General features: G+C 52.8%; 1 protein-coding gene across 1 annotated transcript; it reads right to left on the reverse strand.

Annotated features, from left to right (window-relative positions):
- Positions 1 to 24: 24 nt before the first annotated feature.
- On the reverse strand, positions 25 to 13,724 carry SYCE3 (synaptonemal complex central element protein 3). The gene is made up of 3 exons (XM_016939504.4): positions 13,604 to 13,724; positions 5,260 to 5,368; positions 25 to 315 (listed from the first exon to the last, which is right to left on the reverse strand). Exons 2-3 carry the CDS (start codon positions 5,366 to 5,368, stop codon positions 158 to 160), a joined length of 267 nt encoding a protein of 88 aa, XP_016794993.1. The 5' UTR covers positions 13,604 to 13,724; the 3' UTR covers positions 25 to 157.
- Between the last annotated feature and the right edge of the window lie 4,238 nt (positions 13,725 to 17,962).

Below are 17,962 nucleotides of genomic sequence, written 5' to 3' on the forward strand. Positions count from 1 at the left end.
ACAGGAGAGAAGAGGTCCTCGGGCTGTGCTTAAAAATAAGTTTATTCAGAAACAAGTACAGTGCATACAGCTGTTCATGTGGGGGCCAGCTCCATCCCCCAGTGACCTCTTCATATGGGCAGAGGGTGGCATGGCAGCTGTGGTGGGCCAGTGGGGCCTACGGCCTTTGCTTGGTCTCATGCAGCAGCTCTTGCCAGTTCTTCTCCATCTCCTCCTTGCAGTTGACGAAGGCATCCTCCAGCCGACGCATGGACTCGGCCAGCGTAGGGTTGGTGCGCATCACCACCATGTCATAGGCCATCCAGGTTGCCTGCACTGCAGCAAGCAGACAGGACTGGTCAGGCCACAGGGAGGGGCTGCAGCTCTGGGGTACCCCAGAAGGGTCAGATGCCTCCAGCTGGGCTCAGCATCTGGAGGCCCAGATCCTGCTGAGGCACCCAATTACTCTAGGAAGAGACAGCTGGTAGGCTACTTGTTACAGGCTCATAAAAACTCCCTACAAACATCCATAGTGACGCTTCCTAGTCTCATGCAAGGCATAACTTCTGGATACACCAGACATGATGTTAAAAAGCTAGAGGCTGGTCTGATATGAAATGTGAGGAGAATTAGAGCAAACCGCAGCTCCTTACCTACAAGCAGTTCACAGCCAATGGCTGCAGGTGACCCCTAAGGAGTCATCCACCCAAGCTCACACACTCAGGTAGAGCTGATTGTTTCCAGTCCTGCAAGACCCAAACCTCATGTCACCTTATGTTCAGTGGCCTGGGATGCCTGCCCACCTCCACCTGGGCACCTCTATGCTTTCATTGAGGCCCAGGCCTGGGGCTTCTCCTCTTGGGAAGGTGTCCTTGACCATCTACCAATGCACTGATGGGCTCTCTTGCTCTTTCCCTCTGACAGCAACTCGAAGGTAGCATTCCCTGGGCCTATAGGTGAACACATGCTTCTTGTGTGAACTCAAAGAAGTGTGTGCAGAAATCCCACCTCCAACTTTTTCTCTGCATAGTCCACCGGCTGGTGTGGTTCAGCCCTCTGCAACTATACAGAACAAAGGTCATCTCCCCTCTGCATGACAACCAACTGTACATAGCAAACACATCCCCTTAAAATTCCTCTTTGTGGAATCCTCACAAGCATCCCAGATCATTTCGGTGCAGGGAGGCCGCAGACTACCTGGACAGCAGGTGCAGCAGGGACCTGGGGCCAGAGCAGAGTACGCCTCCCAGCTCCCCACCTGCTGACTCTGTGACCTGGAACAAGTGTCTGCAATGTATCAATCTCGGCCGGGCGCAGTGGCTCACGCCTGTAATCCCAGCACTTTGGGAGGCCAAGGGGGGTAGATCACGAGATCAAGAGATTGAGACCATCCTGGCCAACATGGCCAGTGTTCCTGGCCCATCTCTACTAAAAATATAAAAATTAGCCGGGTGTGGTGGTGGGTGCCTGTAGTCCCAGCTACTAGAGAGGCTGAGGCAGGAGAATCGCTTGAACCCAGAAGGTGGAGGTTATATATATATATAAATCTCAGTCTCCTCATCTTTGGAGACCCTACCAATCTCATGGCTTACTGTGAGAATTAAATGGGTGATATATGTAAACTGACTGGCACACATGTTATGGGCTGAATGTGTCCCTCCCACATTCACCTGTTGAAATCCTAACCCCCGACGTGATGGTATTAGGAGGTTGGGTCTTTTGGAGATGATTAGGTCCTAAGGGTAGACCCTCCTGAATGGGATTAGCATCCCTTAAAGAAGAGACACAAGAGCTCACTCTCACTCTATGCAAGGATATGTGAGGCTCTATGTGAGGATACAAGAAGGTGGCTGGCCGGGCAAGGTGGCTCGTACCTATAATCCCAGCACTTTGGGAGGCTGAGGTGGGTGGATCACTTGAGCTCAGAAGTTTGAGATCAGACTGGGCAACATGTTGAAACCCTGTCTTTACAGAAAATACAAAATTTAGTTGGGCATGGTGGTGTGCACCTGTAGTTGCAACTACTCAGGAGGCTGAGATGAAAAAAAGGATCCCTTGAGCCTGGGAGGTGGAGGTTGCAGTGAGCCAAGATTGCACTACTGCACTCCAGTTTGGGTGACAGAGTATGACCCTGTCTCAAAATAAATAAATAAATAAATAAAATCCCAAAGTGCTGGGATTACAGGCCACTGCGCCCAGCCATAACGTTTTTTTGAGTGCAAATTAAATCATTGTTTCTTGGCTACAATAATCCTCTAGAGAGGACCAGATTATAACTTTTCCTCATATTTTTCATTGGTGCCCTAATGGAATAGGTTCCTTTTTCTGTTCTAATGCACAAATTACTCTTATAATTGTCAAACTTATCTCCCCTCATTTTGCTTCCAAGGAAACTAAAATCATGGTATTCTGAAGATGACCAAAGATATGAATCTCCCTCATTTGGCATCGCACTGGGCCCGGATCTGTTACACTGCAAATGCCCTGCTGCTAAAACAATACAAACACCCTCCCTCTATGCCCAGGGACTATCACAGAAGAGAGAGTCTCGCTCTGTCACCCAGGCTGCAGTGCAATGGTATGATCTCGGCTCACTGCAAGTTCCGTCTCCTGGGTTCAAGTGATTCTCCTGCCTCAGCCTCCTGAGTAGCTGGGATTCCAGGCATCCACCAACACGCCCAGCTAATTTTTGTATTTTTATTAGAGATGGAGTTTCACCATATTGGCCAGGCTGGTCTCGAACTCCTGACCTTGTGATCCTCCTGCCTCGGCTTCCCAAAGTGCTGGGTTTACAGGTGTGAGCCACCGTGCCCAGCCTGTAGCAGACTTATATAAAAATGCAATATGCGGCTGGGCGCGGTGGCTCATTCCTGTAATCCCAGCACTTCGGGAGGCCAAGGCAGGCAGATTACGAGGTCAAGAGATTGAGACCATCCTGGCTAACACGGGGAAACCCCATCTCTACTAAAAATACAAAAAAAATTAGCCATGCGTGGTGGCGGGCACCTGTAGTCCCAGCTACTCGGGAGGCTGAGGCAGGAGAATGGCGTGAACCCGGGAGGGGGAGCTTGCAGTGAGCCGAGATTGCACCACTGCACTCCAGCCTGGGCAACAGAGCGCGACTCTGTCTCAAAAAAAAAAAAAAAAAAAAAAAAAAAAAAAGCAATACGCAGCGTAGGTCATTTGGCATGCCAGATGGGTTAGGATTAAATGTTAAAAAGGAATACGGAGAAAAGTAGAAGAAAATACAACTAAATATTTCACTGATCTCAGATTGAGGAAAGACTTTCTAGGTGTCAAACTAATGGCAATAAATCAGAAAGGAAAATATTGAAAGATTTTTCACTACATAAAACTGTTTGCTGGCTGGGCGTGGTGGCTCACGCGTGTAATCCCAGCACTTCAGGAGGCCAAGGCAGGTGGATCACCTGAGGTTAGGAGTTTGAGACCAGCCTGGCCAAAATGGTGAAACTTCGTCTCTACTAAAAATACAAAAATTAGCTGGGCATGGTGGCAGGCGCCTGTAATCCCACCTACCCAGGAGGCTGAGGCAGGGGAATCACTTGAACCCGAGAGGCGGAGGTTGCAGTGAGCTGAGATCACATCATTGCATTCAAGCCTGGACGACAGAGCAAGACTCTGTCTCAAAAAAAAAAAAAAAGAAAAAAAAAGGCCAGGCGCGGTGGCTCACGCCTGTAATCCCAGGACTTTGGGAGGCTGAGGCAGGCAGATCACAAGGTCAGGAGATCAAGACCATCCTGGCCAACATGGTGAAACCCTGTCTCTATTAAAAATACAAGGCCAGGCGCGGTGGCTTACGCCTGTAATCCCAGCACTTTGGGAGGCCGAGACGGGTGGATCACGAGGTCAGGAGATCAAGACCATCCTGGCTAACACAGTGAAACCCCGTCTCTACTAAAAATACAAAAAATTAGCCAGGCGTGGTGGCAGGCGCCTGTAGTCCCAGCTACTCGGGAGGCTGAGGCAGGAGAATGGCATGAACCCGGGAGGTGGAGCTTGCAGTGAGCCGAGATCACGCCACTGTACTCCAGCCTGGGCGACAGAGCGAGACTCTGTCTTAAAATAAATAAATAAATAAAAATTTAAAAATAAATAAATAAATAAAACCAAGCTGTGCTCTGACCACCTTGGGCACATGTCATTAGGACCCCCTGAGGCTGTGTCACGGATAAGTGTCCCCAAACTTGGCAAAATAAACTTTCTAAATTAACTGATACGTGTCTCAGCTATTCATAGTTCAAAAGTACATAGGCAAAAAATTGCAAACATTTCTAAGGAGAAATTTTCTAAAGTCTGCTCTAGTGAATAAAAGCTATTTGGCCAGGCACCCTGGCTCACACCTGTAATCCCAACACTTTGGGAGGCCAAGGTGGGTGTATTGCTTGGCCAAAGTTGGTTCAAGCTGTGAGGAGAAGGAGAAATTGGGTATGCCTCGTTATACCTGCCTCTCTTTTGGAATTCAGGAAAAGGTGACTAGCATTAACATGAACACAGACCTTAAGTTTGATAAGAAAGCTTTTTACAATCTATTCCCTCTGAAGCCTGCTACCCGGAGGCTTCATCTGCATGATAAAACTTTGGTCTCCACAACCCCTTACCGTCATAACCCAGACATTCTTTTCTATTGATTCCAGGTCTTTAGACCATAACTCTTTCAACCAACTGCCAATCAGAAAAAATTTAAATCTATCTATAACCTGGAATCATCCCCCTTTGAGTTGTCCCACCTTTCCAGATCGAACCAATGTACATCTTTTTTTTTTTTTTTTTTTTTGAGACAGAGTCTCACTCTGTCGCCCAGGCTGGAGTGCAGTGGCACCATCTCGGCTCACTGCAAGCTCCACCTCCCGGGTTCATGCCATTCTCCTGCCTCAGCCTCCCGAGTAGCTGGGACTACAGGTGCCTGCCACCACACCCAGCTAATTTTTTGTATTTTTAGTAGAGACGAGGTTTTACTGTGTTAGCCAGGATGGTCTCGATCTCCTGACCTCGTCATCCACCCGTCTCGGCCTCCCAAAGTGCTGGGATTACAGGAGTGAGCCACCGCGCCCGGCCGAACCAGTGTACATCTTACAGGTACTGACTGATGTATTCTCTCTCCCTAAAATGTATAAAAGCAAGCTGTACCCTGCCAACCTTGAGCATATGTCCTGAGGACCTCCTGAGGCTGTGTCACAGGTGCATCTTTAACCTTGGCAAAATAAACTTTCTAAATTGATTGAGACCTGTCTCAGATACTTTTGGGTTCACACATCCTACCTGAGATTTTCTCCATCTCTTCTAATAGCTTTTCCAAGTCCTTATTCAGATCTGACAGCATTTTCAGCATGTTGTCATAGTTTCTTTCCTCAGGGTCAGCATCATCCATCTAGGCAATGCACAGAAAGAAGCTGCAGTCAGACAGACCTACATTTCAAATCCAGCTCCACTGGTTATAACTCAGTGATTTCTCTAAGGAATTCTTTCCCCATCTCTCAGATTCAGACAATACCACGTACTCCACAAGGCTGTTGTGAAGGTTAAATGGGAACATGTCTAAAGGCCCCAGCATAGCATTCGGCACATATAAGTTGTCCTTCCCCTTTCTTCCATCTTTGCCATACAAACGTAGCTGAAGGCTGGAGTCATTAACACAGCAAACATCTTCATTGTAATGAAAAAAGTCTGTCATAATGGTGACATGGAATTTTTTCTTGCAAAACCATATTGAGTACCCACTAAGATGCAAGCTATTGTGCTGATGTGTTTCAAAGATACAATTCCTGTACCTAAGGAATTTCTAGTGCAATATGGGAGTAAGTCACACATACCATAAGACAAACCAGGATGTGACAGATGTCGAAGCAGTTAATGTAATAATTACAGACATCAAGCAATGGGAGCCTGGAGGAGGGTACGTTTAATTTTAAAATATGAAATGATTCATACATTAAAAAAAATTATAATCAACTTAACTTTCCAGAAGAATTCTCCTGGGCATTAGAGGCAGTGCCCCATAGAGACTGTCCTGGTTCTGGAATTGAGCTGCCTGGGTTCAAATCTTGGCTCTACCACATATCAGCAGTGTTACTTTTGGCAACTTACACATCTTCTCGACAAATTTTTGGTAATTTTTTTGAGTTTTTTTTTTTTTTTGAGACGAAGTTTTGCTCTTGTTGCCCAGGCTGGAGCACAGTGGCGCGATCTCGGCTCACCACAACCTCTGCCTCCTGGGTTCAAGTGATTCTCCTGCCTCAGCCTCCTGAGTAACTGGGATTACAGGCAAGTGCCACCACGCCCGGCTAATTTTGTATTTTTAGTAGAGACGGGGTTTCTCCATGTTGGCCAGGCTGGTCTCAAACTCCTGACCTCAGGTGATCTATCCACCTCGGCCTCCCAAAGTGCTGAGATTACAGATGTGAGCCACCACACCCAGCCAAGTTTTGTATTTTTTAAACGGGAATTATTAGTAGTACCTATATCTTGTGGAGTTTTGTGAGGATTAATTGAAATAAATTATATACTGTTCAGCACAGTACCTACCATAATGAGCACTTAATAAATCATATCTGTTGTTATTTAAAATGTTGAACAGTAATTACATCACTCCAGATCCTCTCCTCACCTTTATTAATATACATTAATTCATTCTGTTAATATTTGATGCTCACCTATTTATCTACAAGGCACTAGTAAGAAAGGAGAGAAATAGATAAATAATGTTGTAAGAGCTGCCAGGGAACTTGTAACCTCATGAAGGTGAAGGAATGAGCCAGGTAAGCATAAAACAGGGAGGGATGGGCCACAGATGCTGCAGTATTGTTCCCACTGTACATGTGGGGAAAGCCTTCCTGGTCTTTACTTCAGAGTTAAGGGCCTCCACTCAGTTCTCCTGTGACTTCCTGGGCCTCCCTCATCACGGTGCCTCTTAGCTGGTATTGTGATTGTGGATTCCTCTACCTCCCCAACTAGACTGTGGGGTCCTGGAAAGCAGAGGCCATCTTTCCAATGAACTATTCCTAGTGTTCAGCTCAGAGCTAGGAAAACAGCAAGTGCTTAATAAATGTTGGCTGAATAAAGGAGTTGACCATTGTAAAGCTCTAATTCTGAAAGAAAATCATGATCATGGCCAAGCGCGGAGGCTCACGCCTGTAATCCCAACACTTTGGGAGGCCAAGGTGGGTGGATCACCTGAGGTCAGGAGTTTGGGACCAGCCTGGCCAACATGGTGAAACCCCGTCTCTACTAAAAATATAAAAATTAGCCGGGTGTGGCGGCAGGTGCCTAATCCCAGCTACTGGGATTACTGGGGAGGCTGAGGCAGGAGAATCGCTTGAACCCGGGAGGTGGAGGTTGCAGTGAGCCGAGATTGTGCCATTGCACTCCAGTCTGGGTGACATGAGCGAAACTTCATCTCAAAAAAAAAAAAAAAGAAAGAAAATTATTATCTTTCCCCTCTTGCCGTCCTCCCTGTTAAGGGTAGAGATTCTGAGGGAGGAGCAAAGGGCCCTCCAGGAGGCCTGACAGGCAGATCTGAGAATGAGGGTGCAGGGTCAGGGTGTATGGTCTTTCGGGATCTGTAAAGGAGGTACTTCTGTGGGCATGGAGCCATTCCACATGCAGGGACTCCGTCCTGCTTTTTGGTAAGTAGGAATAGTTTGCTAAGAGTAAGTGGGGAGGAACAGGCAGGTGGCAGGGCAGGGGGCTAATAGTGGGTGATGGGAGGAAGAAATGTCCGGAACACCGTCCTTAACCCTCTCCTATAGCTATTCCCTCTCCTTCCTTTAGCAGCCAGGCCTCACACGTTTGTCTGTCCTCCTCACTCCACTGTCATCTGGCATCTGTCTCTGACATTCACTGACAATGCTCTCACCAAAGTCATAACTGGCACACCCAGGGCACTTTCTGTCTTTCTTTTATTTAACATCTCTGCAGCACTGACATTTGGCCATTTTCTCCTGCTCAAAATTCTCTTCTCTTGATGTTTTAACCTTGTTCTCTCCAAACTCTGTCCACCTGTGGTAGTTCCTTCCCTGCTCTTTCTTGGCTCTCTCCTTTACTGGCTGTAATGGGTCAAGGAAGGTCCTTTTAGCCCCTTCTCTTCTCACTACACACTCTTTTTTTTTTTTCTTGAGACAGAGTCTCACTCTGTTGCCCAGGCTGGAGTGCAGTGGCGTCATCTCGGCTCACTGCAACCTCCGCCTCCCAGGTTCAAGCAATTCTCCTGCCTCAGCCTTCCAAGTAGCTGGGATTACAGGTGCCCGCCACCATGCCCAGATAATTTTTGTATTTTTAGTAGAGACGGGGTTTCGCCATATTGGCCAGGCTGGTCTCAAACTCCTGAACCTCAGGTGATCCGCCTGCTTCGGCCTCCCAAGTCCTGGGATTACAGGTGTGAGCCACTATGCCTGGCCAGAACTTCGATTTTTATTCTGAATGAGATGAGGAAACACTGGAAAAATCTGACAAAGGTGATGTGATTTGAATAATGACTTAAAAGGATCACTCTGGCTTCTGTGTTGAGAATAGACTAAGGGGTGGAAAGCATGGAACAGGGACATCATTTAGGAGGCAGCTGCAAAACTCCAGGTAAGGAATGATGAGGCTTGGACCAGAGTGTTAGAAGTGGAGGTAGCCGCCAGGCTTAGTCGCTCATGTCTGTAATCCCAGCACTTTGGAAGGCAGAGGCGGGGGATCACAAGGTCAGGAGTTCGAGACCCGCCTGGCCAATATGGCAAAACCCCATCTCTACTAAAAATACAAAAATTAGCTGGGCATGGTGACGGGCGCCTGTAGTCCCAGCTACTCAGGAGGCTGAGGCAGAAGAATCCCTTGAACCCAGAAGGTGGAGGTTGCAGTGAGCCGAGATCATGCCACTGCACTCCAGCCTGGGTGACAGAGCAACACTCTGTTCCAAAAAAACAAAAACAAAAATAAATAAAAAGTAACCACTGGATTTGACAATCTGGAGGTCACACTGGCAATCTTGACAGGAGCTGTTTTCATGGAGTGGCTGGAACAAGAGCCCAATCGAAATGTTTCTAAAGAGAGGGAAGGAGAAGTAGAAACTGTTGAGTTTTACTTCAAAGAGAAGCAGAGAAACATGCCAGTACCTGGAATGTAATGTAGAGTCACAGGGGTATTTTATTTTAAGTTGGGAGATATTACACTAGTGTCAAAGATTACAGTATTTGGGCATGGCAGGCCCAGGCATGGTAGCTCATGCCTGGAATCCCAGTGCTTTGGGAGGCTAAAGCAGGAGAAATGCTTGAAGCCAGGAGTTTCAGACCAGCCCAGGCAACAGTCTCTACAAAAAAATTTAAAAATAGCTGGGTGTGGTGGTGCGCACCTCCAGTCCTAGTTACTCAGGAGGGTGAGGTGGGACAATTGTGCCCCAGCACTCTAGACTAGGCTACAGAGGAAGATCTGGAAGATCCCCTCTGCAAAATGAAAAAAAGGGCTCAGTAAATTCAAGATATTTTATTTGGGTGTCACTGGTCAACTCGGTGAGACGTTTCAGGAGAGCCATAAAAGTAAAAATATTTTCATGAATTAAATAATTAATGGATCATTAGACAAAATGGATTGTGTGTACAGATTTAGATGGGAAGGGGAGAAAAAAACAGGAGGTAACTAGAAGGTGATACAGAGTCAAGGTTTTTTGTTTTTTGAATTCTTCGTTTCTAGGCTGTGTGGAAAGAGCTACCTGGACAGAAAAGCCTGAAGAATCAGAAGAAAGGGTAACTGATGGTGCAGGGACTGGTCTCAGACAAGTAAGGGGTCATTTCACCCTATGAAGGTAAGGGAAGGTAAGGAGGTAGAGATAGAATAAGGTAGGTAGAGGTCAAGGTCGGATGGCAAGGGGGGGATTTCAGGCTCGATGGTCTCTAACTCCCTAATAAATGGCAATGAAAAGTTTCTTCTTGTAACAACAGACATTCTTGGTTTGAGGAGAACGATAAAGCTTTATCAAAGCTGCATGCCTCCCTAGGGGCACCTAGGCATGTGGCTGAGGCCACATGGCCACAGTGTCCTCAGGACCCTAAGACGGCACAGAGACAATGGATGGAGTGTAGAAGGCCTGGGAACGTAAACATACATGCAGTGGATGGACAAGGTAAGGACACTGAGAGCACAAGTATGAGAGTGGCTTAAGGGGTGGTTGATGGTTGGGGTGAAGCAGAGGCATAGAAAAGACATGTAGTTTCTATAAGTGGGGCGTTGGGGTGGCCACAGGTAGATTTGGGGATAGAGCATGAGACTGCTAGAAAGATGGAGGCTGTGGCCGGAGTGGCACTGGATCTCAGAAGAGGGATGGATCTGAAAAGGAGATCCAGGGAGAGGGTGTGAGAGCTGATGTGGAGGAAGCAGCCACAGGATTAGAATTCACGGCATTTCTTGCCTAATGAGGTTGCCTGGGATGACTGGGAACGGGTGGAGAAAGAGGCCTGAGCCCGCACCAAAGCACAATGGAACGGAGCTTAGGATGGGTGGCGGAAGTGTGGGGCGGGAGGAGTGTGGGGCGGGAAGAGTGTGGGGTGGAAGGAGTGTGGGTCGGGAGGAGTGTGGGGCGGGAAGGGTGTGGGGCGGGAGGAGCGTGGGGCGGGAGGAGTGTGGGGCGAGAAGGGTGTGGGGCCGGAGGAGCGTGGGGCGGGAGGGGCGTGGGGCGGGAGGAGTGTAGGGCGGGAGTGTGGGGCGAGAAGGGTGTGGGGCGGGAGGAGCGTGGGGCGGGAGGGGTGTGGGGCGGGAGGAGCGTGGGGCGGGAGTGTGGGGCGGGAGGGGTGTGGGGCGGGAGGAGCGTGGGGCGGGAGTGTGGGGCGGGAGGGGTGTGGGGCGGGAGTGTGGGGCGGGAAGAGTGTGGGGTGGAAGGAGTGTGGGGCGGGAGGAGCGTGGGGCGGGAGGAGTGTGGGGCGAGAAGGGTGTGGGGCGGGAGGAGCGTGGGGCGGGAGGAGCGTGGGGCGGGAGGAGCGTGGGGCGGGAAGGGTGTGGGGCGGGAGGAGCGTGGGGCGGGAGGAGTGTGGGGCGAGAAGGGTGTGGGGCCGGAGGAGCGTGGGGCGGGAGGGGCGTGGGGCGGGAGGGGCGTGGGGCGGGAGGAGTGTAGGGCGGGAGTGTGGGGCGAGAAGAGTGTGGGGCGGGAGGAGCGTGGGGCGGGAGGGGTGTGGGGCGGGAGGAGCGTGGGGCGGGAGTGTGGGGCGGGAGGGGTGTGGGGCGGGAGGAGTGTGGGGTGGGAGTGTGGGGCGGGAGGGGTGTGGGGCGGGAGTGTGGGGCGGGAGGAGTGTGGGGCGGGAGTGTGGGGCGGGAGGGGTGTGGGGCGGGAGTGTGGGGCGGGAGTGTGGGGCGGGAAGGGTGTGGGGTGGGAGGAGTGTGGGGTGGGAGTGTGGGGCGGGAGGGGTGTGGGGCGGGAGTGTGGGGCGGGAGGGGTGTGGGGCGGGAGTGTGGGGCGGGAGGGGTGTGGGGCGGGAGGAGCGTGGGGCGGGAGTGTGGGGCGGGAGGGGTGTGGGGCGGGAGGAGCGTGGGGCGGGAGGAGCGTGGGGCGGGAAGGGCGTGGGGCGGGAGGAGCGTGGGGCGGGAGGAGCGTGGGGCGGGAGGAGCGTGGGGCGGGAGGAGCGTGGGGCGGGAGTGTGGGGCGGGAAGGGTGTGGGGCGGGAGGAGCGTGGGGCGGGAAGGGCGTGGGGCAGGAGGAGTGTGGGGCGGGAAGGGTGTGGGGCGGGAGGGGTGTGGGGCGGGAGGAGCGTGGGGCGGGAAGGGTGTGGGGCGGGAGGGGTGTGGGGCGGGAGTGTGGGGCGGGAGGGGTGTGGGGCGGGAGTGTGGGGCGGGAGGAGCGTGGGGCGGGAGTGTGGGGCGGGAGTGTGGGGCGGGAGGGGTGTGGGGCGGGAGTGTGGGGCGGGAGTGTGGGGCGGGAGGGGTGTGGGGCGGGAAGGGTGTGGGGCAGGAGGAGTGTGGGGCGGGAAGGGTGTGGGGCAGGAGGAGTGTGGGGCGGGAAGGGTGTGGGGCAGGAGGAGTGTGGGGCGGGAAGGGTGTGGGGCAGGAGGAGTGTGGGGCGGGAGGAGCGTGGGGCGGGAGTGTGGGGCGGGAAGGGTGTGGGGCGGGAAGGGTGTGGGGCAGGAGGAGTGTGGGGCAGGAGTGTGGGGCGGGAGTGTAGGGTCTGGCTTGGGTATCACTTTAGGTGTGAAGGACGGGGGTTGAGCGAGTCAGAGCCTAGAGTGTGGTTTGTGGTCTGAGTGTCTTGCCTGGTACGAAGAGTTTCTAACAGAGTCTGGGATCCCTCTGAGAACAAGGAATGTGAGGGGATAAGAGGGATGCTTGGTGCAGAGATGTGCTCTTTTGTACGGGATGAGAGCAGCACAGGAAGGGAATGCACCTGTGATGTGGGAGCGAAGTCTTGGAGTTGGGCTATGAAGAGTCTGGGCGGGTCCTGAAGCGCAGGTGGAGGAAGCCAGAGGTGCGTGTGGGAACTTGGGGTGTGAGGTGGTGTGTGGACTCCGGGGTCCCAGGTGTGGCAGGTGTAAGGGTAAGAGGGGCAGGCTGCACGGAATGAGAAGCCCAGGGTGTGCAGACTTCAGGATCAGGAGTGTATGGTGTGAGGACATGGAGATTAGGTTAAGGGGGTGAAGGACTGAGGTGAGGGATGTAAGGTGCGGAGAGTGGGGTATGGAGTGTGCAGTGAGGGGAGCGGGGGAGGGGTGAGGCGGGGTGAGGCGGGGTGAGGGGTGAGGGGTGAGGGGTGAGGCGGGGTGAGGGGTGAGGTGGGGTGAGGCGGGGTGAGGGGTGAGGCGGGGTGAGGAGGCGGGTGAGCGGTGACGTGAGCGATGAGGGGTGAGGGGCGAGGCGGGTGAGGGGTGAGGTGAGGGGTGAGGGGTGAGGTGGGGTGAGGGGTGAGGTGGGGTGAGGCGGGGTGAGGTGGGGTGAGGGGTGAGGAGTGAGGGGTGAGGCGGGGTGAGGCGGGGTGGGGGTGAGGCGGGGTGAGGAGGCGGGTGAGCGGTGACGTGAGCGATGAGGGGTGAGGGGCGAGGCGGGGTGAGGAGGCGGGTGAGGGGTGAGGTGAGGGGTGAGGGGTGAGGTGGGGTGAGGAGGCGGGTGAGGGGTGAGGTGAGGGGTGAGGGGCGAGGCGGGTGAGGGGTGAGGTGAGGGGTGAGGGGTGAGGTGGGGTGAGGGGTGAGGTGAGGGGTGAGGGGTGAGGGGCGAGGCGGGTGAGGGGTGAGGTGAGGGGTGAGGGGTGAGGTGGGGTGAGGGGTGAGGTGAGGGGTGAGGGGTGAGGGGCGAGGCGGGTGAGGGGTGAGGTGAGGGGTGAGGGGTGAGGTGGGGTGAGGGGTGAGGGGTGAGGTGGGGTGAGGCGGGGTGAGGGGCGAGGCTGGGTGAGGAGGCGGGTGAGCGGTGACGTGAGCGATGAGGGGTGAGGGGCGAGGCGGGTGAGGGATGAGGTGAAGGGTGAGGCGGGGTGAGGGGCGTTGGGGGAGGGGCATGGGGTGTGGAGTGAGTGGAGTCGGGTGAGTGGAGTTGGGTCGAAGTCAAGGGTCTGGTTTGAGGTTGGTGCCACCGCGAACGCTAGGACAGGGTCAGGCGGAGCCCAGCCGTCAGGGCGCGTTGGGAGGGCCGGGGCCCAGGGGGGCGCGGCCTCGCTCACCTCCAGCTTGGCCCGCGCTCCGGTCCTGCTCTGGCGCCCCCAGCGGCCGCTTGAGGAACAAGGCCGCTCCTCGAGAGGGATGCCCCGCCCTTTCCGTTAGCGAACCCGCCCCGGAAGTGACCTCTCGCCCTCATTGGGTGTCCTCGGGAAAAGGGGCGGGGCATTCCGCGCTGCTCCCACAGGTCTGCGGCGTCCGAGTCTGGGACTGGCAGGTGCGGTGCTGGGGACGTCCTGAGGTTGAGGGAGAATCCTGCGGAGATGAAGAGCTTCCCGGCCTGACAGTTTTGCCCCCACCTCCTTCTTGAGCTTCAGGATTTATACGCAGGGCCCCGTTTGCCTGCTGTGTCCCCAGTGTCCAGGACAGCGCCCGGTACCAAAGGTGCTGGTAAACATTTGTCGAATGAGTCGCTGAACGCCCAGCTATTTCCACTGTCACAGCGATCATGTGTGGTGGACATTATGTGGCATGTATCTTACAGAGTAGGCAGCCCAGGCTCAGGGAGACGAGGCAGAGGTGCACGCAGGTCTATGTGGGCTGGAAAGTGCTGGGGTCTCCCGGGCGCTCCTGGTCTCCAGGCAAGAACTGGAAGCAGAGCCACTCAGCACCTAGAAGGGCAGTGACAGAAAGCTCTGGCTGGGAGGAGGCTGACCAGAGGCCAGTCTGAGCTCAGCCTTTTTTTTTCAGAGGGACATGGGCACCCTAGAAGGGTGGTAAGTAGGCGAGTGGCAGAGTTAAAATGTCTCTGGCTGCCGAGGCGGGTGGCGACGGGGCCGGCCGTTGCTGTTGTTTGGCTGAGTGGTGGACAGGGTCAAAGCCATTCCAAGGTCGACTTGACAGGGCTTGGTAATGTGGGAGGGAGGGAGAAAGAAGCAAGGGGCTAATGGCCGGGGTGATACCACTGGCAGAGATGTGGAAGAGTGGGAGAAGCTAGCTTGGAAGGTTAACTTTGATTTTGAACACCTTGTGTTTGAGAATCCTGACAAACCTCAGACCCCCTGAATTTTCTCTCAGGGATTCTGATTCTTAGCAGCCTGATTGCAGAGGAGGAAAAATGGCTGGGGTTGAGCCAGACAGTTCTGGGCAAGGAGTGAGCATTCGCTTGTTTATTGAGGAGGCTGCTGCCCGGGCCACACTCCCTCTGCCAGCTGCCAGGTTCCTGCCCCGGTTGAACCCGGTTTTCTGGCCATCCCTTTCCACCTGTGAGCTGCTCTTCATACTTCCATTTGCTTATACAGCCCAGAGCCGATTTCTGTTACAGCAGCCCGGAGAAACATGAATAGGGAATAATTCTTTTTTTTTTTTTTTTTGAGACGGAGTCTTGCTCTGTTGCCCAGGCTGGAGTGCAGTGGCACGATCTCGGCTCACTGCAACCTCCGCCTCCCAGGTTCAAGTGATTCTCCTGCTTCAGCCTCCCTAGTAGCTGGGATTAGAAGTACACGCCACAACGCCCAGCTAGTTTTTGTATTTTTAGTAGAGACAGGGTTTCGCTATGTTGGCCAGGCTGGTCTCGAACTCCTGTCCTCAGGTGATCCACCCACCTCGGACTCCCAAAGTGCTGGGATTACAGGTGTGAGCCACTGTGTCTGGCCCGAATCAGGAATAATTCTGATGGCTAAGGAAGACAGCTTCCGGGAGAGTAGGAGAAAGGGCACAGGATTCCAGGCAGAAGGCCCATCTAGGGCAAAGGCGAAGGTGTGGCTCAGCCTGCCTCCTTTGGGGAATGGCGAGTGTGTTCTGGGCTCAGGGTTCTTGGTAAGGGACAGAGAAGACTCGGGAAAGATCAGTTGAGCTGGAATGTGCAGGCTCTTGAGTACCCTGCTCAGGAGCTGGAGGTGGGCTACCCTGCAAACTCCAGGCCATGAAGCCCAGGAAGATGTCAGGCTGGTCTTCCCATGCCCTTGTGTATCTGAGACCAACTGTCACTAAATGTTTCCTTTACACCCTGGACACACAGCTAGACTCTACTTCTCAGATTCTCTTGAAATACAAGTCTTTAGCCAGAGGGTGTGGAGGGAAATGCTGTGTATCACTTTGAGGTTGAGGCCATCAAAGCCTCCCACAGGTGGCCCCCTCTCTCTCCCCACGTACTTATGATGTTGATGCCCAAGGCAGCTTGAGTACTACCTGCTGAAGGCAGGGCCTCTGTCACCATAGATCCTTGAATAACAGTATGGAGCAGAGCCCTCATCTCAGCCAACTGGATTTTATCTGACCAACAGTCCAGCTTCTATTGGGTTGAGCCATGAGGTTTCAGGATTTATGTTATGGCTGCTAGCTTTTATTAATGCAGACCTGCAGGCCTATGGGACATGGGGAACTAACTGGGGTTTGGGTTGTCATCAGAGGTTTATTTATTTTTTTAAGACAGGGTGTTGCTCTGTCGCCTAGGCTGGAATGCAGTGGGTCAATCATGGCTCACTGCAGCCCCAATCTCTCAGGCTCACGTAATCCTCCCAACTCAGCCTCCCGAGTAGCTGGGGCCACAGGCAAGTGCCACCACGCCTGGCTATTTTTTTTTTTTAATTTTGTAGAGATGGGGTCTCACTGCGCCACCCAGGCTGGTCTGGAACTCCTGGGCTCAAGACCTCCCAAAGCACAGGCATTACAGGCGTGAGCTACCATGCCCAGCAGTCACCAGAGGTTTATACCCTGGTTTACCACTGTTGTTCCTCATCTCACTATTTTAACCCAGAACAAATGAGATAAAAGAACTTTAATGCTGAATTTTGATGTTAATTGAAAGCTAGCTTGTTGGAAACTCTGTTCACTGCTATCTCGGGACGGGGTGAGCTGATGTCCCCAGAAGACTACCAAAACGCAGGCACCTTCCCAGGGGAGGCTTACTGGCACCCAAACAGGTAGAGGTCTCTGGAAATACTTTTGGAAGCTGAAGAACGCTCTGATATGGAATGTAACATTTTGCAGGCAGAGGTGTACTCTTTTTTTTTTTTTTTTTTTTTTTTTGAGACAGAGTCTCGGTCTGCCAGGCTGGAGTACAGTGGCACCATCTTAGCTCACTGCAACCTCCGTCTCCTGGGTTCAAGCGATTCTCCTGCCTCAGCCTCTCGAGTAGCTGGGACTACAGGCACGTGCCACCACACCTGGCTAATTTTTGTATTTTTAGTAGAGGCAGGGTTTTACTGTATTAGCCAGGATGGTCTCGATCTCCTGACCTCGTGATCCGCCCACCTCGGCCTCCCAAAGTGCTGGGATTACAGGTGTGAGCCACCACGCCCGGCCCCAAGAGGCATACTCTTATAGCTCATGAAGACTTGAAGGAGGTGAGGAGCCTCTGCCCTGGGAATCCTCTCATGTACTTTCAAGGTTTTAACTGTCTTCAAAACTGTTAGAAGGAGCCTAGATCTCTCCTTAGCTTTTCATTTATATTTTCAAGAGTCTGAGACATTTTCACAGCTATTTCTTATAGGCAAGTCAAATTCAACATTTAAAGACCTAATTTAATCACCCAATCACCCAATATAGAAAATATGAGTTATCTTTGATTCCTCCTGATTAGACTTGTCAGTCCTACGTTTGACATTCCAAGCTCCTTAATTCTACTTTCCTATGGCACTGCCTTAGTTTAAGCCGCTCATTTCTTCCAGCTCCACCACCACCTGGAGCACTTCTCCAGCGGGTCTCCTTGCTTCCACTGTTACTGCGTCCTACTTTGTTCTAACGCCACCCTGGTTAGCCAGTGATCCCTAAAAATTAGGACAGATTATGTCACCCTCTGTTCAAAGCCCAACAGCTTCCCCCGTCATTCAGAAAATCCAGAATCTGGCCTACGAGGCCCTTGTCACCCCGATCTAGCTGCCCCGCTTGCTCTTCCCATCCCTGACTCCACACTAGCCACATCCTTCATCACAGCAGACACCGCCCGCAAAGCTTTGGCTCTTGCTGTTCCTTCAGCCAGGAATACTCTGCCCTTAGGTACGGAACATGAGGGACATGAGGGACATGACTTGCTCCTCGTCTCCTTCAGGCCTGTGGTCAAAGGACCCCAATCAGGAAGGCTTGCTTTTGCCACTGTCTGAAATTGCCACCCACCTCTCCTTTTGTCTCTCCACTTACTTTTCCTCTTTTTTTTTTTTGAGACGGAGTCTTGCTCTGTCGCCCAGGCTGGAGTGCAGTGGTGCCATCTTGGCTCAGTGCAAGCTCCGCCTCCTGGATTCACGCCATCCTCCTGCCTCAGCCTCCCAAGCAGCTAGGACTACGGGCGCCCGCCACCATGCCTGGCTAGTTTTTGTATTTTGTTTAGTAGAGACAGTGTTTCACCGTGTTAGCCAGGATGGTCTCGATCTTCTGACCTCGTGATCCACCTGCCTCGGCCTCCCAAGGTGCTGGGATCACAGGCG

Source organism: Pan troglodytes, chromosome 23, assembly GCF_028858775.2.
Source record: "Pan troglodytes isolate AG18354 chromosome 23, NHGRI_mPanTro3-v2.0_pri, whole genome shotgun sequence".
Lineage (NCBI taxonomy): Eukaryota > Metazoa > Chordata > Mammalia > Primates > Hominidae > Pan > Pan troglodytes.

Bases quoted from the DNA above. Each gene is read 5' to 3' on its own strand.
- SYCE3 (XM_016939504.4), bottom strand. From the start codon at position 5,368: ATGGATGATGCTGACCCTGAGGAAAGAAACTATGACAACATGCTGAAA. The intron at 316-5,259 runs GTAGGATGTGTG...TGCTTGCTGCAG, and splicing joins AGAGATGGAGAAAATCTCAG to TGCAGGCAACCTGGATGGCC.